This window comes from Gorilla gorilla, chromosome 3, assembly GCF_029281585.2.
Source record: "Gorilla gorilla gorilla isolate KB3781 chromosome 3, NHGRI_mGorGor1-v2.1_pri, whole genome shotgun sequence".
Lineage (NCBI taxonomy): Eukaryota > Metazoa > Chordata > Mammalia > Primates > Hominidae > Gorilla > Gorilla gorilla.
The window spans coordinates 172657262-172679357 of NC_073227.2; the positions used below are offsets into that span (position 1 = coordinate 172657262).

At 36.9% G+C, this 22096-nt stretch overlaps 1 protein-coding gene across 3 annotated transcripts in view; it reads left to right on the plus strand.

The window, feature by feature from the left end:
- Positions 1-22096, plus strand: part of FHIP1A (FHF complex subunit HOOK interacting protein 1A) — a 252070-nt gene that overhangs the window by 214391 nt on the left and 15583 nt on the right. For all 3 annotated transcript variants that reach the window (XM_019025602.4, XM_055385535.2, XM_055385532.2), the window contains 3 exons: positions 3665-3832; positions 12707-12786; positions 20618-20808. In XM_019025602.4, coding sequence (XP_018881147.2) covers positions 3665-3832; positions 12707-12786; positions 20618-20808 — 439 coding nt within the window. The remainder of the gene's footprint in view (positions 1-3664; positions 3833-12706; positions 12787-20617; positions 20809-22096) is intronic.

Consider the following 22096-nt stretch of genomic DNA (forward strand, 5'->3'; position numbering starts at 1 on the left):
CGTATATATGTATATTTACTGAATTTGCAAGCAAAGCACATATATTTAATGTATCGCATTATGTATATTTTCAACAAAATATGTATACACAAGTTTGACAAAACAGGACTTGCCCTTACTACATGCAGGGCACTCTAATATTTTCTATTGGAATCTGGTCTAAACCATTAATGAAATAATAAACTGAATTCACTACCCACTCTTGGATTTCAAACTATAGTTTCAAAAACACCAGCTTAAGGGATTGGTGAAGATTCTCGGCATGAAGAAGGACCTGGACAAGGGCTATAGGAGTGTGGAGAAGATGGGCAGAGAAAGATTTATTTCCAAGGATGGACTAAACGGGACTCAGTAGCAGTAAAGTCAAGTACCTGAGTCAGGCCTCTATTCTGGAACTTGGGTTGAAAAGTAATCACACAATAGTGCTTAAGCAGAGACATTCTTTAGAGTAACAACTGTTCTTATCTTATCAGGGATAATTACTCATTTGTGGACACTGAGTTTTCTTTAGGTTATTTCAGTCATTGTGGCCCACCTTTAGTATGAAATAACATTCTTAAGCTTTAGTATTCCTAAACTTTATTATTGCGTATGATATGGCAGTAAGGTAGAATGTCATTTACTGTTTCTATTAGTATTTCTATGTAAATTCGTAGCTACCTGCAATTCTTTATAGAACAAATTAAATAAATATTGATAGTCATCTCTAAGACAGAGGTCTTACTTATATTAGCAGCTGATTGTCCTCATAATGGGTGCATGAAGAAGATGCTACTTTCCAGTCTTGCTAACACTTCTTTGGGGCATTAGCAGAAGATTTCGTTTTACATTCTGCACAGCAGAGCATCTTTTCCCTGGTGGTTTATTGTTAGCTTTCCAGTGATCACACTTAGGCTCTGGTCTCATCCTCGTTAAGGAGGTTGCCTATTTGGGGGGATTAGAGGAAGTTTCTGAAAGTAAGATAATGGGACAGGAAAAGATTTTCTGGTATAAAAAGCTCCTGAAGGCTCTGAGGATATGGTAGAAGGAAAAGATAGACAAAGGGAGCCAGATTTTCCTGGTTTGGGTATTAGTTTAAGGTAAGTATGAGCTCAGTTTATAAAAATATGCAACTTAATGCTTAATGGACTTGGGTTTTTAATATTTATAGCATGTTATATAAATGCTGTCCCTCCAAGTGCTTTCTTAAATCCTCTTAGCTTATAAATGACAGCTTTGATTTCTAAAAAGAGATGAAATATTTTCATTTATCCAGCCTAACAGTAGTAAACAATAGATATTTAATGCCCTCCTTTCATGTTAGCCCTCAAAGACTGAGACTTGTAGTCTAAGGAGTTGATTGCTGTGCTTTCAAGCTTACTAAGGTCATGTGTAACTTAAGGGGGGAAAAGCTGATGCTACATTATTGGTGCAAAGGCTGGAATTCTGTATAACATGTCAGTTCAGCAGTGTTCCATAGATAAGCTGAAAATATTGTGTTACAGAAACTACATATATGGCCTGTTTGGAATGATTATGCAACTTTTTTCTAGTGATCAAGGTTGTTGGGGAATTAGATTTTTGCCTAAATCATTTAGGATTAAGTTTCTGCTAAAGGATCCCAAGTTTGCAGTAGTGAAGTGGATGTGAGCTAATGTAGGGTTGTTGTGAGTCATTTCCCCCTTAGCTATGATTGGTGACATCAGTTATTACAGAGATCTTTATAAAAAATGTCTCTACTCTCTGGGGCCTTCAGGACACTTGTAGAGGATAAAGGATAATTAAAAGTTAAACTAAACTCTGGCAAATATAAATCACTAGATCTTTGGGGCTATCATTCACTCAGGAAGAAGTATGTTCTGTGTGCCAGGCTTTGTGCATTGCATTGGGGTAATAAAGAAAAGACACAGTGTGCATCCCAGGGCAGCATTAGGAGTGCTTCATATATGGGACTGGAAAACATCAGGAAACACAAAGATGGAAGTAGTTTGTTTCAGAAGCAGGGGCAGACCATGAAAAGCACTCTTCCCAGTGCAATTTATTTGTTAAATGTTTGATGGTTGCCTATTTCTGTTGCTGTATATGGGCCACAGAGAGCTCTTTACAGTTGGTCAGATGACATAGTGGTGTATTGAATGTCTGACAGCTTGCATTGTTGGCACCGAGCTAGGGGAAGGGGATTTGCGCTATGATATGTACTCAGACCACTGTGGAATGACTTCTCGTTAGATACTAATGCACTGGATAAGCATGCCTTGCTTAGATAAAGAAAACAGACACACTGACTTGGTAATATCTTATCCACCTGGGCTCATCTATCCAGAAGAAAGCTGAGCACCAATAACTTTTTAAAAGTAATTTAAACCGCCAAAATAGATAGCGCCAAGCCTTTATGCACAGATGCATCCACTCAGGGCTCATCTACACTTATGTAGCAGATCTGGACATCTGGTTTCTAAACTAATCTGTGGATTTTAAAAGCCGAAAATTAAAAGGGGAAGAGGAATGGAATATAAAAGGAATGGCCCAGTAACCGTAAGATAATGTGACAACTAACACTTTTAAAGGAAGAGAATGAAAGAAGATTTTAAAAAATGGAAAAGGGAAAATAATCACTCAAAAAGTATTGCCATCTGTTTTGTTTAAAACTGAGTGCATTTGACTCATGGTGGAGGGATTGCTAAGATTTCTAGGGTGTGTGGTATTAGAATCTGAAAGTTTGAACTATTTCTCTGGTGGTTTTCACGCATTCAGGTGTGGCTGTTTCTTTATGCTTCTGCGGGGCAATTGATGACCCTGGGAATGACCTCTATTCATCAAGAGATGGTATATTCTCATCTTAGGAGGACAAAGATGTATATGCTAGCTCTTAAAATACTCCCAATAAAAATGTTTAAGGTTAGAATTTTGATACTTGAAGCATCAAATCCTCGGCTTCTTGAAAAACTTGGCTCTTCAGAGTCTTATTCACTGAAAAATTGACATTTTACTGCATGAGAAAATTACACCAGGTAGCATATATTAATTTGTTATAAAAAAGTCACAGTTACTTTATAAGCAGTAAGTTCTTATAGTACTTTATAAATAACATTTTATGTGTATTATTCAGTTATAAAAAATTTGACATGCAGCTCTCCAGAAACACATCTGAACATCTGTAGCACTTTGTGTCTGTACTGCTCCTTTGCAATTTATATTATTATTTTGCTTGTTATAGCTCATCTTTCCGGACATAAGGAATGTTATGTTTTCAGCTCCTCGTACATAACAGGTCCCAATAAATGTTTATTGAATGACTAATAAAGAAACAAGTTATTCCGGGCTTTCTAATTAATCCTTTACTAACCATGTAAATACTTTCCATTATCTTTTTTCTTCATTTTTGATTACACTCTAAAATCTTTATGGTATTTGAACTGCATTTGATGATTAGAGTTACCAGAACACTTGAATTGATTCTTTATGCCTTTCTTTTTCCTTATTGAATTAAAGGGCGGAAACAGCATGAGGTATTGTGGAATGTGAATAGGTTATGGGCTTCAATAAAGCTCTGAAGTGTGTTTTCATGGGCAGGCGTGTTCTTGCCTTGATGATGTCACTGTGGTGAGGCTGGGGGCCACGGGAGAGGCGTGTATCACAGCATCAAAAGGATGCTCACCTGTGCTCACTCCGTTGTTGGTCCTAGGTGACTGTGGAAGAGGTCATGACCACAACTGCATATCTGGACCTTTTCCTGCGTAGCATCTCCGAGCCAGCACTACTTGAGATCTTCCTCCGTTTTATCCTATTGCACCAGCACGAGAATGTCCACATCCTAGACACTCTCACGAGTCGAATCAACACCCCGTTTCGGGTAAGGAGAGCGCCAGAGGAAGGGAACTTACAACTCAGAACAGATTTCAGGAGAGTTTTTTTTGGGAATGAAATTATGAATATTCTCTTTTGCTCTCTTTTTTTTTCTTTTTTTTTTTTTTGGTTGTTGTTGTTTTGTGGCCATTACCTTCTTTCTGTTTGGGTAGAGATGAATGGAATAATGCGTTTTGCTCTCAGGGATCCTTCTGTCAAGAGGTGACACTTAACTGCCTTTCCTAGGACATCTTTCGCTATTTCTCTGTTTTAGCACTTTCTTCTGTAGAACTAGCAGAATGCACTTCTGTGGGGGCAAGATGCAGGGGAACATGTGGGCTTAAGCACAGATAAAGCCAAGGAACCAGAGTGCATCAAGTCTGGGTGTTAGAGATCATATTCCTGTCCATGAGTTTTCTTGAAATGGAAGTTTGGAAAGTTGTGAATTTGGGTGGTCATTCTTCATTTTGAAGCTCTGATTAACTTGAAAAATACTCCTCCCCAAAGGCTGTCTCTATTTAATTGCAATTCTTGTTTTAAAAGCAAAAGAATGAGAATGTATATATCATTTGGTTTGCAACATATATAGAGATAATATATAACAATAATTGCACAAAGGGGGTAAGAGGGAATAGACTTATATAGGAGTAATATTTCTATATTTCACTAGAGCTAATTTAATATAAACTTGAAGTAAATTCTGATAAGTTAAAATGTATACTGGAAGCCCTAGAGCAACCACTAAGCAAAAAAAAAAAAAAGTGGAAAAATCCACTAAAAAAAAGTGGAAAAATCTTTTAAAGGAATAAAAATGTTATCCTAGAGAAAATATTCAATTAGCACTACACTTATCAGCAACATAATACACATTCTCCTCAAATGTGCATGGAATATTCTCCAAGACAGACCATGTGCTAGGCCATATAACAAGCCTCAGTGAATTTAAGAGGATTGAAATCATGCAAAGCATGTTCTCTGATCATGATGGATGGAAATTAAAAAAATTATTGACAGAAAGAAATTTGGGAAATTCATAAGTATATGGAAATTGACACACTTCTAATCAGTGGGTCAAAGAAGAAATCACAAGGGAAATGAGAATTTACTTTGAGATAAATGAGAATGAAGACAAAAAATACCCAGACTTATGAGACACAGTGAAAGCATTGTTTGAAGGGAAATATATAGTTGTGAACATGTATGTTAAAAAAAGAAGAAAGAGCTCAAAGCAGTAACCTAAGCTTCTACTTTAACACACTGGAAAAAGAAGAGCAAACAAAGCAGGCAGAAAGAAAACAATAAAGATTAGAGCAGAAATTAATGAAATAGAAAATTTAAAAAATGGAGAAAATAGGTGAAATAAAAAGTTGGTTCTTTGACAAGATTCACAAACCTTTAGCTAGGCTGAGAAAAAAAGAGGGAAGTCTCAAATTACTAAAATGAGAAATGAAAGAGGAGGATATTACTATCAACCTTACAGAAATAAAAACAATTAGGACCATGAGCAACTATATGCCAAAGGATGACTTAGATGAAATAGACAAATTCTAGAAAGACACAAACTTATGAAATGGAAGATCTAAATAAATTTATATCAAAATAAGATTAAAATAGAAATTAAAAGAACTACTCACAAAGAAAAGCCCAGACCCAGATGGCCTCACTGGTGAATTCTATCAAACATTTAGGCACTAGTTAAAAAGCGATGTCAGCAAAATGGTGGAATAGGAAGACCCAGGCCCTTATTCCCTCACAGAGAAACCCACTTAACAAAAATTTATGATCAAACTGCCTTTGTAAGAACTTCAGAAACTTTGTAAGAACACCAGTTAAGAGGTTGTAGCACAAAGCCAAGAAGAGACATATTGAAGTGTGCAGGAAAATTGGTGGCATTATTACCTGCTCTAACCATGTCCCCTCCCCAACACAGTGTGGCAAGATCCAGAGAAAACTCCAACTACTGACTTTTACTTTGTGAGGGAAAGAAAAGAGTGAATTGCTTGCTTCACATTACTTCTTATGTTCTGTCTGCTTATTGGGAAAAGAGGAATAAAGTAGCTGTAAGACACACAGAAAACAACAAAATGGAAATAGTAAGTCCTTCCACCTCAGTAATTATTTTAAATGTGGATGGATTAAACACTCCAGTCAAAAGATATAAACTGGCTAAATAGATTAAAAACAAGATCCAAGCATATACTGTCTAAAAGACACTCACTTTCGATCTAAGAACGTGCATAAGCTGAAAGTCAAAAGATGGAAAAATATATCCTATGCAAATGGTAACTAAAAGAAAGCAGAGGTGGTTTTACTTATATTTAAAAATTAGACTTTAAGATAAAGAGACAAAAAAGGACACGAGATAAGGAATGACATTATGTAATGATAAAAGGGTCAATTCACTAGTAAGATATAAATATATATAATACATGCATGTAAAAATTATATATATGTGTGTATATATATATTTATATATATGTGTATATATGTGTATATATATATATATATATATATATATATATATGCATGTAACATCAGAGTTCCCAAATGTATGAAGCAAACATTGACAGAATTACAGAGAGAAATAGACAGCTGCACAATAATAGTAGGAGACTTCAATGCCCTACTTAAATAGTGGATAAAAATATCAGACAGAAGATAAAGAAGGAAACAGGATTTGAACAACACTGTAAACCAATTGGACCTGACAGACATATACCAAATACTCCACCCAGCAATGGCAGGATATACGTTCTCCTCAAGGGCACATGGAACATTCTCCAGGATAGACCACTTGTTAGGTCACAAAACAAAGTTTAACACATTTACAAAAATTGAAAGCACACAAATAATTTTTTTCTAACTGCAATGGAATGAAACTAGAAATAAATAGCAGAAGGAAAAGTGGAAAAAATTATGAATACATACAAATTAAACAACACATTCTTGGGCCAAAGAAGAAATCACAAGGGAATTTAGAAAATATCTGGAGACAAGTGAAAATGAAAACACAATATACCCAAACTTATGAGGTGCAGTGAAAGCAGTACTAAGAGGGAATTTTATAGCTGTAAACACTTAGGTTAAAAAAGAAAATCTTGAAGCAACAACCTAACTATACATCTTCAGGAACTAGACAAAGAAGAATGAACTAAACTCAAAGTTAGCAGAAGGAAGGAAATGATAAAGATCAGAGCAAAAATCAATGAAATAAAGAATAGAAAAACCAATGAAACCAAGACTTGGTTTTTTAAAACAACAGCAACAATATTGATTGACCATTAGCTCGATTAACTAAGAAAAAAGAGAGATGACTCAAATAACTAAAATCAGAAATGAGAGAGGCGACATTACACCTTATGCCACAGAAATAAAAAAGAGCATACCACAAACAATTATACATCAAGGAACTGGATGACCTAGAAGACCTAGATACATTCTTAGAAACATATAGCCTATCAAGGCTGAATCATGAAGAAATAAAAAAAAAATCTGAACATACGTGCCTCAAGTAAGGAGATCAAAGCTGTAATGATAATTGAAAAATCTTAAAGAAAAACCCAGGACCAGATGGCTTCACTCTAGTGGTCTACCAAACATGTAAAGAAGAATTAACATCAGTCCTCCTTGAACTCCTAAAAACCTGAAGATCCAGGAACATTTTCAAACTAATTTTATGAGGCCAGTGTTGCCCTAATACAAAAACTAGACAAAGATACTTCAAGAAAACTAAAGGCCAGTATCCCTGATGACTGTTGATGCAAAAATCTTTAACAAAATACTAGCAAAAAGCATTAAACAGCACATGGTAAGGATTGTATAACATGACAAAGTGTGACTTATTCCTAGAATGCAATGATGCTTCACCATATGAAAGTCAGTCAGTGTAATATACCACATTAACAGAATGAAGGACAAAACCCACAGCGTCATCTCAATTGATACAGAAAAAGCGCTTGACAAATTCCACACCCTTTCATGATAAAAGCACTCAACAAACTAGAAATATAAAGAAACAACTACAACATATTAAAGGCCTTATATGAAAAGCCCGCAGCTAACATCTTACTCAATGGTGAAAGACTAAAAGCTTTTTCTCTGAAATCAGGAACAAGGCAAGGATGCCCACTTAGAGGTCCTAGCCAGAGCAATTAGGTAAGAGAAAGAAATAGAAGGCATTTAAATTGGATAGAAAGAAGTTAAATTGTGTCTGTTTGTAGACAACATAATCATATATATAGAAAACCCTAAAGATGTCACCAAAAAACTGTTAGAACTAACAGGCGAGTTCAGTAAAGTTACAGGATACAAAGTCAACGCACATAAGTAATTTCTATATATTAACTATGAACAATTCGAAAAGGAAATTTTAAAAAGTTCTTTATAATAGCATCAAAAAGAATAAAATACTTAGGAATAAACTTAACTGAGGAGGTGAAAGACTTGTGCACTGAAAACTATAAAACATTGAAAGAAATGAAAGAAGAACAAATAGAAAGACATTCCGTGTTCATGGATTGAAAAACTTATTTTCATTAAAATGGCCATATTACTCAAAAGCAATCTACAGATTCCATGCAATTTGTAACAAAATCCCAATGGCATTTTTTGGGCAGAAATAGAAAAAAAATCCCAAAATTTGTATGAAATCTCAAGGGACCCTGAATAGCTGAAATAATATTGAAAAAGAAGGAAAAAGTTGGAGAGCTCACATTTCCTTAAAACATATTACAAAGCTATAGTAATAAAAAACAGTGTGGGACTAGCGTAAAGAGCAATGAAACAGAATAGGAAACAGAATGAAACAGAAATGAACCGTTGTATTATGGTCAAATGATCTTTGACAAGGGTGCCAAGACTACACAATAGGAAAGGACGGTTTCATCAACAAATGGTAATGGTAAAACTGGATATCCACATGCAAAAGAATGAAGTTGAACCCTTACTTTACACCATATAAAAAAATTAACTCAAAATGTATCAAAGACCTAAACATGAGATCTGAAACTACAAAACTCCTAGAAGAAAACGTGGAGGAAAACTTCACAGCAATGGATTTTGTAATAATTTCTTGGATATGACACCAGAAGCGTAGGGAAAAATAAGACAGATGGGAGTACATCAAACTTAACAACTTAGGCATATCAAAACGAGATGAAAGGGCAACCTACAGAATGGGAGAAAATATTTATGAGTCATATATCTGATAGGGGGTAGTATCCAGAATATATAAAAAGTTCTGTAACTCACCACCAACCAAAAACCCAAATAATCTAACTTAAAAATAAACAAAGTACGTGAATATTTCTATGAAGAAGACTTACAAAGGACCAAAAAACATATGAAAAGATCAGAGAAGTACAAATCAAAACCACAGTGAGATATTATCTCATATTCATTAGGGTGGCCACTATCCAAAAAACAGAAAAAGTTAGTGTTGGTGAGAATGTGGAAATACTGGAAACTTTGTGTCTTGTTTATGGGAATGTAAAGTGGTGCAGCTATTATGGAAAACAGCATGGAGATTTCTCAAGAAATTAAACATAGGATTAGTACATTATCCAGCAATCCCACTTCTGGGTATATATCTAAAAGAATTTAAAGTACGATCTTGAACAGATATTTGTACACCCATGTTCATTGCAGCATCATTCACAATAGCCAAGAGGTTGAAGCAACCTAGATTGTCCATTGATGGATGAATGGATAAGAGAGTATGTTATATATATACAATGGAATGGAATGTTATTCAACCTTAAAAAAAAAAAGGAAATCTTGTTATATGCTACAACATGGATGATCTTTGAGGGTATTATGCGAAGTGAAGTAAGCCAGTCACAAAAAGACAAACTGTAGGATTCCACTCATGTAAGAGATCTAAAATAGTCAAACTTAAAGAAACAGAGGGTAAAATGATGGTTTCCAGGAGCTGGGTGGTAGGGAAAATGGGGAGTTGTTCGGTGGTTACTGAGTTTCAGTTTTGCAAAATGTAAATGTTTTAGAGATCTGTTGCACAACAATGTGAATATAGTTACCACTAGTGATTTATATGCTTAAAAATCATTAAGATGTTAAATTTTATGTTATGTGTTCTTTATCAATTTAAGAAATGAATAATTAATACAAATTCTTCACAGACTCTTTCAAAAATTAGAAGAGGAGGAAATACATCTCAACTCATTCTATGAAGCCAGTGTTATTCTGATTCCAAAACTAAACAAAGACACCACAGGAAAACTCTACACTAACATCTACTATGAATATGGGCTCCCCAATTCTCAATAAAACACTAGCAAATGAAATCTAGAATAAATAGAAAGGATTATACACTATGATCAAGTGGGATATATCAAACTAGGATTGTAAAGCTGGTTTAAAGTCTGAAAATCAATTAATATAATACATCGTATCAAGATAAAGGAAAACATCATGATTATCAACAGCATACTCAACAAACTAGAAATAGAGGGGAACTTCCTAGCAATCTGATGAAGGGCATCTATGAAAAAGTCAGAGCTAACATTATACTTAATAATGAAGAATGTTTTTCACTAAGATAAGGAAGAAGATAAGATATCTTCTCTCCTCAATTCTATTCAAGATGGTACTTAGTTCTAGCCAGGGCAATTAAATAAGAAAATGAAATAAACACATTTATATTAAAAGTAAAATAATCAGTATTTGTAGATGACATGCTCTTGTATGTAAAAAACTAAGGAATGCACTAAAATTGTTAGAATGAATGAGTCTAGTAAGGTTGCAGATACAAGATTAATGTACAAAAATCAATTTACAATAACATCAAAAGAATAAAATATGAATAAATTTTTACAAAAGAAGTGCAAAACTTGTGCTGCAAAAACTATAAAACATTGTTTAAATTAAAGAAGACCTAAATAAAAGGGAAAACACCCAATGTTCATAGACCAGAAGACTTAATATTGTTAATATAGGAATACTCCACAAATCGATCTACAGTTTCAGTGCTTTTCTATAAAACTCCTATCTGGCCTATTTGTTGAAATAGATACGCTGACTCTAAAATTCATATGGAAATGCAGTGGACCCAGAATAGTCAAAACAAACTTGAAGAAACAAGTTGGAGGACTCACCGTACCTGGTTTCAAAACTTTCTACAAAGCTACAGTAATCAAAGCAGTGTGGTGCAGGATAGACATACAGACCAGTGGAACAGAATTGAAAATCCAGAAATAAACTCATATATCCATGGTCAATTAGTTTTCAACAAGATTTCAAGACCACTCAGTGGGAGAAAGAATAGTCTTTTTAACAAATGGTACTGAGACGATTGGATATCCATGTACAAAATAATAAGGCTGAATCCACACCTCATGCCATATACAAAAATTAACTCAAAATGGACCAAAGACCTAAATGTAAGAGCTAAAACTATAAAACTCTTAGAAGAAATCATAGGAGTAAATCCTTGTAGCCTTAACCGTGTTTTCTTAGATATGACACCAAAAGCATGAACAACAACAAATGAAAAAATTGATAAATTGGAAATTATCAAAATTAAAAACTTTTGCCTTCAAGGGACAACAGCAGGAACTTGAAAAGACAATTCACAGAATGGTAGGAAAGTTTTGCAAATCATATATCTGATAAGATACTTGTACACAGAATAAACAACTCCTACAACTCAATAATAAAAAGACAAATACACCTGCTGCTCACCCTTAACAGTGAGCGGTAGGGGTTACTATGCAATCTGATAAATTAACAGTGATTTGCAGGGGTTACCGTGGCAATGGATAAGAAGGAAACCTAACTGAGCTGGGGAAAGGAGGTGTTGGATGGTAATATTGTGAGACAGAACAGAAAGATTTCTTAAGGGAGGTGATGCCTAAGCTAAGACTTTGAGAATAGATAGGAGTTAGCCCGTGGGGGAGTCAGGAAAAGGCATTGCATTTAATGGAACCGCATGTGCAAAGACTTGGAATGGGAACAGAGTATGTTGCTTCTAGCTCACGACAAGTATATGACCTGCCCTGAGGATAAGAGATGTTTTGGGTTAGGCTAAGGACAGCTCTTTCTTTACAGCATTGTTGTGGATTTCATTGGCCAGATTTTAAGCCCAACCTGCCTAGAAGACTGACTAGCATTTATTCTCCTGTACAAAGAATGAGAGCTTAAAATTACTTAAATGGGCCAGTATGATTGTTAAAAGCTTACTCTCAGAAGGGTACAAAGATTTTACAATACACCTTTGGGTATCTCCCCTATTTGGCAGTTTACCTTCTCTTTTTAGAAATCAGTGATTGATAGAATTCTTGTTTTTTTAAATAACTTTTTAGAAAAGAACATTATCTCACCCTCAGCACAATGGGAAATGGAACCAAGGAAAATGCCCCAAAGCCAAGAGAGGAGCTGAGCTTGAGGCTGAGAACTCTGAAGGGAGACTTGGCTAGGTTATATGCAATTTTCTGCGAGCCCTGTCTTGTAAATAACTAATGGCATATTTGAAAATAACTCAGGAAAACAAATTACCTAAATAGGAGATTTTGTGTGTGTGTGTGTGTGTGTGTGTATGTGAGAGAGAGAGAGAGAATTGGAGAATTGTAGGTAGAATGTTTATCTGTCTGGATCTTTAAAAGTTGGAAATATGAGCCCAGACATTTTTGTAGGAAGATAATTCTGCACAGTGGCATAATTCCAGACACTGGCTTTCTAATCAAATCCTATAGGAGAATTGATATCCTGAATACACATTCTCCCTGGCAGCAGCATGCTTTTTATCAAAACTGCTAAAAAAAAAAAGAGGCCATTTTGTTTTGTAATTCTGATTTATTTACCATCTGTGGGGAGTAGAGTTATTGTTCCAACATCTGAACTAGAATGTGTGTCTTTTGCTTCCCAGCTTTGTGTGGTGTCCCTAGCATTATTCAGAACTCTCATTGGTTTACATTGTGAAGATGTGATGCTACAGCTAGTTCTAAGGTGAGTTGCCTTTTTTGTTTCCTTTAAAGAAAAATTCACTTTATACTTTATATTACTTTATATTCATATACTTTATGTTATTTATATACTTTATATTACTTTGGTCGTATAAGCTAAAAAGGGGCCAAGCGTCTAAGGAAGAAAATTATCACGAACATTAATTTATTTTTTGCATTGTTTCCCAAGGTTAATTTTATTTGTACTATTAAAAGTTTTTAGAGGGCCATATGCATTATATTGTAAATATGCTCCTGGAAATTATAGATAGAATGCTTGAAAATGTTCAGAAGTATTATAAAAGCTATTCTGGTCTGTGGCTGAATGTCTTTCTCCAGAAGTGCATTTATAGGGGACTTTTGCTATTAAAAGCAAGTGTTCCAAATATAAAGTGCTTTTGATATATAATTTCTTTGATTTTTGCTTTGATAATGGTACACACAGTGTACTCTCTGATCTGTGAGTATATTTCAGTTAAATTCAGTAAAAATTTGATGAGTATTTGCTGTGAACTGAAAGGTAGCAAAGGTTTGTCCTTTGGACAGAAGTACAGGTGGGAAAGGTTTTGTGAAGTGGCTGGGATTTGAGGACGAGTATTAGGAGTCAAAGTGCACAGCTATTAAGAAGACATTCATTTGGCAGTTTAATAGGGGACTCAGGAACACCAAATCTTGCCTTGGCCCAGCAATCCCTCTTCTTCTCTGGAACGCTTTGAGAAGCATCTGTTTTTGTGAAGGAAAGCAATGATGCTTTCTTATTAGCTCATGATTTAGCCCCGAATCTCTGCACAGAACTCTAGAAGCTCCTGGTTAGACCATGGTGTACGTCTTTCCTTCTTTTGGTAAACCCAGATCCTGAATCTTGGAGTTGACTACTCTGGTGAAACCCTACCCCAACACTGCAAGAAGCGGACCCAGAGAGAATGTGGCCCCAAAGCTGAGAGAGGAGCGAAGGGCTAGGGCTGAGAGGAGCTCCAAGTTGCGAGGGTTTGTGCTCTTACGTGCTCTTCTGGTGGTGTGGAAGCTAAAACGAAAAAGTGGGACTACCAGGGTCCTCCAGCATGTACTCCCTGCTCCTCCTTCCTTAGTGGACTTCCTGACCCTTCATTTGACCAGTCCTGGGGAATAAGGGTGGGTGGAGCTGAGAGTGGGGGAAGAGGGAGGAGACCTGGTCTTCCCCTAGTCCACATTGGGGTTTTGACATGATTTGAGTAGAGGTTACTGAGAAGAAGACATTCCAGGTGGATGCACTAGCATTTCCAAATAGGTAGCTCTGGAAAAGCCAGGGGTGTCAAAGTGTGATGCTGGAAACTAGTTAGAAATGCAAATTCTTGGTCTCCTCTCGGACCTACTGAATCAGAAACTCTGGGGTTAGGGCCCAGCAAGCCATGTTTTAACAAATTCCAGGGGATTCTGATGCACTGCTAAGTTTGAGAACCACTTTGAGGAGTGATGCCGTGCAGGCATAACATCTTGCAAAAGAGAGTGATTACAAAATGAGTCTGAAAAAGCTGGTGGTGGCCTATTGTGGAGGGCCTTACAGAATTGTCAGGAGAGTATCACCTATTAGTTTTTCAAGTTTAAAAGAGCTTTTGAACTTTTTACAGTTTTAGATTAGGTCATCAGTAGCTAATCTTAAGGATTAGCAGAAAACAAATCCAATCTTAAAGAAACACCCTGGGTAGTCTGGGTAGAACATTAGTTATCTGTCCTAAAAGGATTATGTTAGCTCCTCATCAAGCCTCTACTAATATATGACAGAATGCATTAGCAAGGCCTGAATGAAATCCAGAACAACTTGGCAAAGCCGTTTTTAGTGCCAAAAAAACCAGGCTTTTACTCCAAAGTGGGTAAAGCCTGATGGTATTTAAATGTTAAATTCTTAAATACTGCTTCTTTGATGGTAGGAAAACCAGCTGTCTTTTTCAGTGTACTTGGAAGCCTGGCCTTGATCTGGAGGTGCAGAGCCTCCCAGCTCTGGGTCACCAAGTCAGATTTAGTCTAGGTGATGGAAGCTCTTGCTTGCTGGCTGTTCAATGGCCTTTAGAAGGTGAGTGCTGATCACCCTTTTACTGCTCATATAGTGGTGTTTGTTGTGTTACAAAAGTGTCCTCAGAGATGGCATCGGTAATGGCTTTTCTGGAGACCCAGACTTGCCCCTTATAAAGATGAAGAGATCAGCTCATGGTTGAAATACATAAATGTTCAAGTCAGGGATAGTCATTTCTAGGGTGGGTGAGGACAAATATACCAGGAAAGTGCCTGAATGTTATGTTATCACAAGTTCTGAATGGAATAATGAAAAAAAAAAATGCCAGACCTGACGTTAGGAGATGGGCTTGACTGCCTGGTCCTAGACTCTCTGGGCCCATGTTTCTTTAGTGAGGATGATAGTGATAATAATAATAATATAGTTGCTCTTAATTGAATACTTCCTCTGTTTCTAATTCTGCTGTGCTGCTTGAGGGATTCCACCAGGAGAGAAACTGAGAGGACATACACAGAAGTCAGTTGGGCACATAATAGGCATGCAAGAAACCACTGGCTCCTGGTATCCTTCTTCTGCACTGCTGATGTGACTCAGCATGTTTTGGTTTTGGAGTATGCCACCTCATAAGATTATTGGGAGGATCAACTGTGGTGATGTTTGTGAAAATGTTTTGAAATGCTGTAAAGCAAGGTTGTGTAACCTGTGGCCTGCGGGCCGCATGTGGCCCAGGACAGCTTTGAATGGGGCCCAACGCAAATTTGTAAACATTCTTAAAACATTATGAGATTTTTTTGCAATTTTTTTTTCTTTTAGCTATCATTAGTGCTAGTGTATTTTATGTGTGGCCCAAGACAATTCTTCCAGTGTGGCCCAGGGAAGCCAAAAAATTAGACACCCCTGCTATAAAGTATAACACACATTTTAAGGGAGGGAATTTTCTAGAAAGGACATTTTAAACTAATGGAAATAATTCTTTTCAGATTTAGAATCTGTGCAAAAAGCAAAGCCAATAAAAAAATCTTTATTCTTCAAGTCATTTAAACATTATTTTAAGGGATATAAAAAATAGATTTATAATCTATCCTTTTTGTTTGTTGCTGCCACTGCAGTCATTTGAATATACATGATAAACTTGCAGATCTGAGAGGCAGTAGAGCTGTGAAGATTATGTGACTGCGTTTAATGAAGGTATTTGTTGTGTGATAAATAAATAATGACTATATGTCAATTTTTATTACAACCCAAATACTCATAAATACCAACATTTCAAAATGATGATCCATTTGTAATGGATAATAGTTTCTTTCATTTGGTGAAATATCAGAAAAGTAAGTTGAAATAAGGTACCCCCAAAGACAGGATATTTTAGTGAGCAGAAAACCAAGGAGAAATTGTCCACCTCCACGGATATGACATATGATAGGCCAAAGGCAGGCAGGAAATGCTGACAAGCAGTGAGGTAACAAATCTCTGCCATGTGCCTGGAACCTCCCAGTTGAGACAAAATTTAATTGCTTAATACATTGAATGCTATTTCTGAATATTCTTGTTAGAGAGTTTTTTTCAGAAGTACTGGTCCATTGTCAGGTTTATGAACTGCCTTGCCTGTTGTGTTCAGATAGAGGTTGTTTTGCCTGAAGAGAAGCTGTGTGTATACTTCAGGAACATTTTCATCTTGCATAGGAGCTAGGGGTTTGGAGGAAAGGAAAACAACAACAACAACAACAAGAAAAACCTTGTAAAGCCTGCCAGCCTAGGGGAAAATGAATAGGAGAAATATGGCCAGAACTTCTTTGAATCACAAATGATCTTTTTGAATTCACTAACATTGCTTTGTAGATTTTTGTCTGTTGGTGCATTGTTGGGGTTATCATCCCAGAAGAAGCACTTCACTTAGCTCATCGTATTTCACTGCCTTGTTTTGCTTGTGTTTATGGTCAGTGTAGCATAGGGCAATATGTATGCTTTGTTATCAATTGATTGTCACAGAATTATTTTAGAAGTGATGATGGTTTAATTTAATGACCGATATCCAAGAAAATAAGAAACAGGCCCAGGGTTATAAAGGGTTGGGGAAATAGTGAAAATCAGGGAGGACAATATGTATGATATATATATATCATATATCATATTTTGGACAATATGTATGATATATATCATATGATATCATATTTTGGACAATATGTATGATATATGTGATACATATTTTATTTATATATTATATATATATTTTTCTTTTTTTCCTTCTGTGTTGGGGGATGGCTTTGCAAAATCTGGACCTTTGAAGTCAGATATTTATTAGTCTCTGATTATTTTTATAGTTTCATGAATTTAAATTCTCAAACAAAATATAGTATAAATGAAAAGATAGTTTGATGATAAATACCTATACTAAATTCATAAGTGATTTTTCTGCTATTGACAGCCAATTCATTTTAATATTTGAAATGTGGGGATATTCTGGCATTCATTCTATTTCTAATCTTTTCCTGAGTGATGAAAAGACAGAGACAGAGGAGCACAGTCTGTTTTTCTATTCTTTCTTCTGGGATGATCCTTCATTCTAAAGATACAGCAGAACCACTGCTTTTTTTCTTTTTTTCTTTTCTTTTGAAAATTGATGTATAATAGTTGCACATATTTTTGGGGTGCACATGATATTTTGATGCATGCGTGCACTGTGTAATAATCAAATCGGGATCATTAGGATATCTATCATGTCAAGCATTTATCATTTCTTTGTGTTGGGTACATTACAATTATTTTCTTCTAGCTATTTTGAAATATACAATAAATTATTGTCAACTGTAATTTCTCTACTGTACTATTAAATACTAGCACTCTATCTAGCTGTATTTTTGTACCCCTTAACTAACTTCTTCCCCCTTCCCTTCCTAGCCTCTGTAACCACCATTCTACTCTTTACTTCCATGAGATTCACTTTGTAGCTCCCGCGTATGAGTGAGAACATGTGATATTTGTCTTTTTGTGCCTGGCTTATTCCACTTAACATAATAACCTCTGAGAACCACCATTTGGAATACTGGCGGGCTATTCATTTGAATAGACTCCCCATTTCCAGTTTCGTAGACTCTCTTTCAACCAATAGGGGATCTCCCTTGATTTGATTTATTCAGAAGAAAATTTTTAGTTTCTACTGAAAGCATGTGTTTGTAAAGTTGCAAATTCCCAATAAGTCTTTATTCTAATATAGTTTCAAGCTACCCACTGGTGATATTTGATAAATAGCTTTATTAGCTTTGATCCAGTGTTCCATTTTTAATACTTCAAACAAAGAATAAAAATCTATGAATATCAACTTAAATCATGAAATATGCTTAGTTTGAGCTGTAAGCAGTCATTGCTGTTCCAGCAGTATATAAAAGCATTGAAGCAGTTTATTTCTTAAATAATTAATGACCAAAATAAGGATACCATAAATCCTGCGTAATCCGAATTTCTCTAGGCCTCACCAGCCTATAGGAAGAGTTCACATCAATGGCTACAGGACAGATTTTCCCAGCTCTCACCCCAGCCACCTCATAGAAAACCTTGGACCCACCCCCAAACCCCCCACCTAACACAAAAAGTATCACTCATCACTTCTAGGGATCACCAAGTGAGAAATCTTTTTTGTTTATCTGTTTTTGTTTTTTAGAGACAGGCTCTCACTCTGTCCCCCAGGCTGGAGTACAGTGGTGTAGTCATAGCACACTGTAGCCTCTGTGTCCTGGGTTCAAGTGATCCTCCCACCTCAGCCTCCCAACTAGCTGGGACTACAAGTACACACCACTACACCCGGCTAACTCTTCTATGTTTTATAGAAACAGGATCTTGCTGTGTTGCTCAGGCTGGTTTTGAACTCTCGGCCTCAAGCAGTCCTCCCACCTTAGCTTCCCAAAATGCTGTGATTGCAGGCATGAGGCACTGTACCCCACCCCCAAATAAGGAGTCTTACGTATATGCATGAACAAATCTCCCACCACGGTTGCCACAGCAGCATCAGCCATGGTCCTCTCTCCTGCTCTGATCCCTTTTGTTGCTGCTGCCTTCCCTTCCCACCCCTCAGCCTGCTGCCCCTGTTCCTGCTGTGCACCCTGGCGCCCTCCTGTGGTGCTAGAGCAGCATTGCCTTCTCTGGGTGCCCACTGGGGTCCAGCTATGCTTTGTTCACAGCTGGGGGTTCACACAGAGGTGCGAGAAAGCTTCTCTCTCCTGTGTTATTTCTGGTTACCAGAGCATCTCTACTCACAGATATCCTTGTGGAAAAGAGCTCCTTTATTTTCTGCCTGCAGCATTCATTTTTCCTCATTGCTAAAGTCCCCAAAACTAAGCCAAGAAACAGAACAGTCTTGCCCCCTGTTCCATACTTTCCTTTTTGTCCTTGTAACCTTCTACTTTCATGAAACTGCGCTTATGAAAACAGATGCCACCACATCAGACCTGCAGGGTGTGTCTGGTTCTTACTGACAGCAGGTTCAAAATATATATCTGCCCATGGAGACAGTAGGAGGAGGGGATGAGGACCGCCTTACCTAGATGGTTTGCTTTTTCTGAAAACTGAAGGTTAAGTGGCAAGTTTGCTATATCATACCTGGAAAGTATTATTAAAACCTTCAGCATCAAGTACCACACAGAGAATGGAATCTTTCTTCCCTCTCTGACTCTGGCTCTTGCAGTGGATCAGTTGTGAATATCAACTTAGGTTTTCCTCATTTGGATCAACAGGAGGTATGGGAGATGGTTGAATGTTTACAGGCCTGAAGGCATGTCCTGAAAGTCGTAATTTTTATCTTTTTTTTTACAAAAACCTTAATCTTAGCTTGTTTTTCTCTGCACGGCTTCTTTCTCAAATGCCAAATAAAGAAGCAAAAACACTCTGGCTGATTGAAAGGTTGTGATCATTCACATAAGGGCTTAGGCTCATCTGCAATTGGCTCCTGCACACATATGTGATGCTTGGCTCTGGCTATAAGTTCTTTATCCCATTTGCTCCATTTTTGTTTAAATAAGCAGTATGTTTTTTTTCCCTGTTAAGAAAGTAAGTCATTTAAACACACTTTATTCTAGCCATGAAGCCCACTGATGTGCTCCAGGTGTGTCAGAAATGGTTGCTCAGGTTTTCTTGTCCCCAGGTTCAAAATGATACTAAGATGCTTTTGATCACCAACCAAAAGTGTATTGTGTGAAATGGGGCCCAGTGATCCTCAGTGAGTCATTTTCCATTATATTTTCTCCTGGCCACACGTAAGAACATAAGAAAAGGTTTACACTATGGAGTGGTTGTTTGCTGCTGCCATTCAGTGCCTGCAATGAGCCAGAGTTTCTGGGATTATAAGAGAAATGACTGAAGCAGCTCCTTGCTGTGGTAGCACATTATATTCAGGAGGTAGACTGAAGTAATTGTGATACAAGATAATAGTGCTTAATAGAGGCCCGTGAGCATAGTGGAGGGAGGGATTAGCTCCCTCTCAAAGAAGGTGACACTGAAGCTGGACTTTGTAGAATGAAAGGCATTGGTCAGGCAGAGAAAAGGGGAAAGCACAGGCCAGGTAAAGGTGACAGTGGGCACAAAGGCATGGAGTTTGAAGAGGGATCGTTTAAGAGATGAAGAAGTTCCTGGAGATTGAATTATAAAGACCATTAAGTGCTTTGCAAAGAGGTTGTTCTTTCAGAAGAAATTAAGCTAGGGAGTGAACCCTGGTGGCTGGTGAGATGATCAATTGAGAGCTGAGAGAGGATGAGTCTGCCCCTGGCCACAAGGAGTCCCGGTTATGGTTTAGTTAGTCCCAGTAAAGGTTCAAGACACTGCAGAGACCAAACGCTTGTTCTTTTTGTCATTCTAGGTATCTGATCCCCTGCAATCACATGATGCTGAGTCAGAGGTGGGCTGTGAAGGAGAGAGACTGTTACTCTGTTTCTGCGGCCAAGCTTCTCGCCTTGACTCCTGTCTGCTGCTCCAGCGGGATCACTCTGACGCTGGGGAACCAAGAGAGGGATTATATTCTCTGGTCAAAGTGTATGCATGACACTTCAGGTAGGAACTCACTAGTGATGATCTTTAAACAAAAGGATGCCAGTTCCATCTCGCCTTGGGATATGTGTCCCTTTGGGTAGACAGGGAATTATGTGGTGGGTCCCATTTCTCTTATGAATGACTAGTTAGGATCCTTTTCTGCTTTGTAAGGAGTTATGGACACGTTGTAATCAGTGTTCATTGACGTGCCCAGACGTTACGTTCTGTTGCCAGATCTTTATTTTACGTAGACTTTCTAGTGGGATCCTCAGAGTCAAAATGTGAAAACGTGTGCTAGCATGTCTTCGGAAACAAGATGGGGGTGAGAGGTGTGGAGATGGCTATTGCTGAGACAGAATCAGCCCTTATTTTAATTTCTAAAATGAGCCACTTATAGAAATCTGTCATAAGGATTTACATATTATTATATATCACTATAAAACTTGAAATTTGTGATATGACAGCAAAATTGCATGCATTTGATTGACCTAATGAGGAAGGCTGCCATAAATACTTTACAGGGGTTATGATACTCGGTGCTATTTGCCAGCTACAGTTCACCTCATACAAGCAAAACTGAAATGGCCATCTCTGTCAACCTTGGCCCTCTGGTAGGCAGCTAGAGCAAGGGAGCATTTGTATATCTTTGATGGTCATATGGCTGTTTCAATTCAGGAACATTCTGCGTGTCCTGTGACCACTAGGAAATGCCCAGTCCTGGTGTTGAGTCAAGTGTTTCCAGTTTATATTCTGATATCCACCCCAACAATGTCATTCTGTCCACCCAGCTATAATTTTCTTAGGTAAAGTATATTTAAAAGCTGGGTTACTTGACTAAGAAAATGTCAGTATGTTTGATATTAATGTAATTTGTAGAAATTAAGGTTGTCTTACGGATTCTTGGTCTTTATATAAAGATGCATGGAAATCAGCAATTTATGTAATTTAATTATATTTTCCTATTAGGCAAATTAGTATGGATATCTTATATTTTCATACCTAAAAGTTATTTTTTAAAACATATTTAAAAATTGGTGTCTTTCTAAATTTACTATGAAAGTTTTTTCAAGAATGATTCTGTGGCTAACCTTGCCTCAGAATTCAAAATTCAAGTTAAACCTATGATTCTCCATAACTTGCCAACTTCTCTCCCGGTGTGATCACTTTTAATGCTTTGAAGAAGGTAGTATTCCCATTTTACAGATGAATAAACAAACTCAGAGAGAGGAATTGTCTTGTTCGTGGTTATACAGCTAAGTAGGTTCTCTGGTATCAGATTCCGTGTTCTTTCCACTTTCCTGCCTCTGAG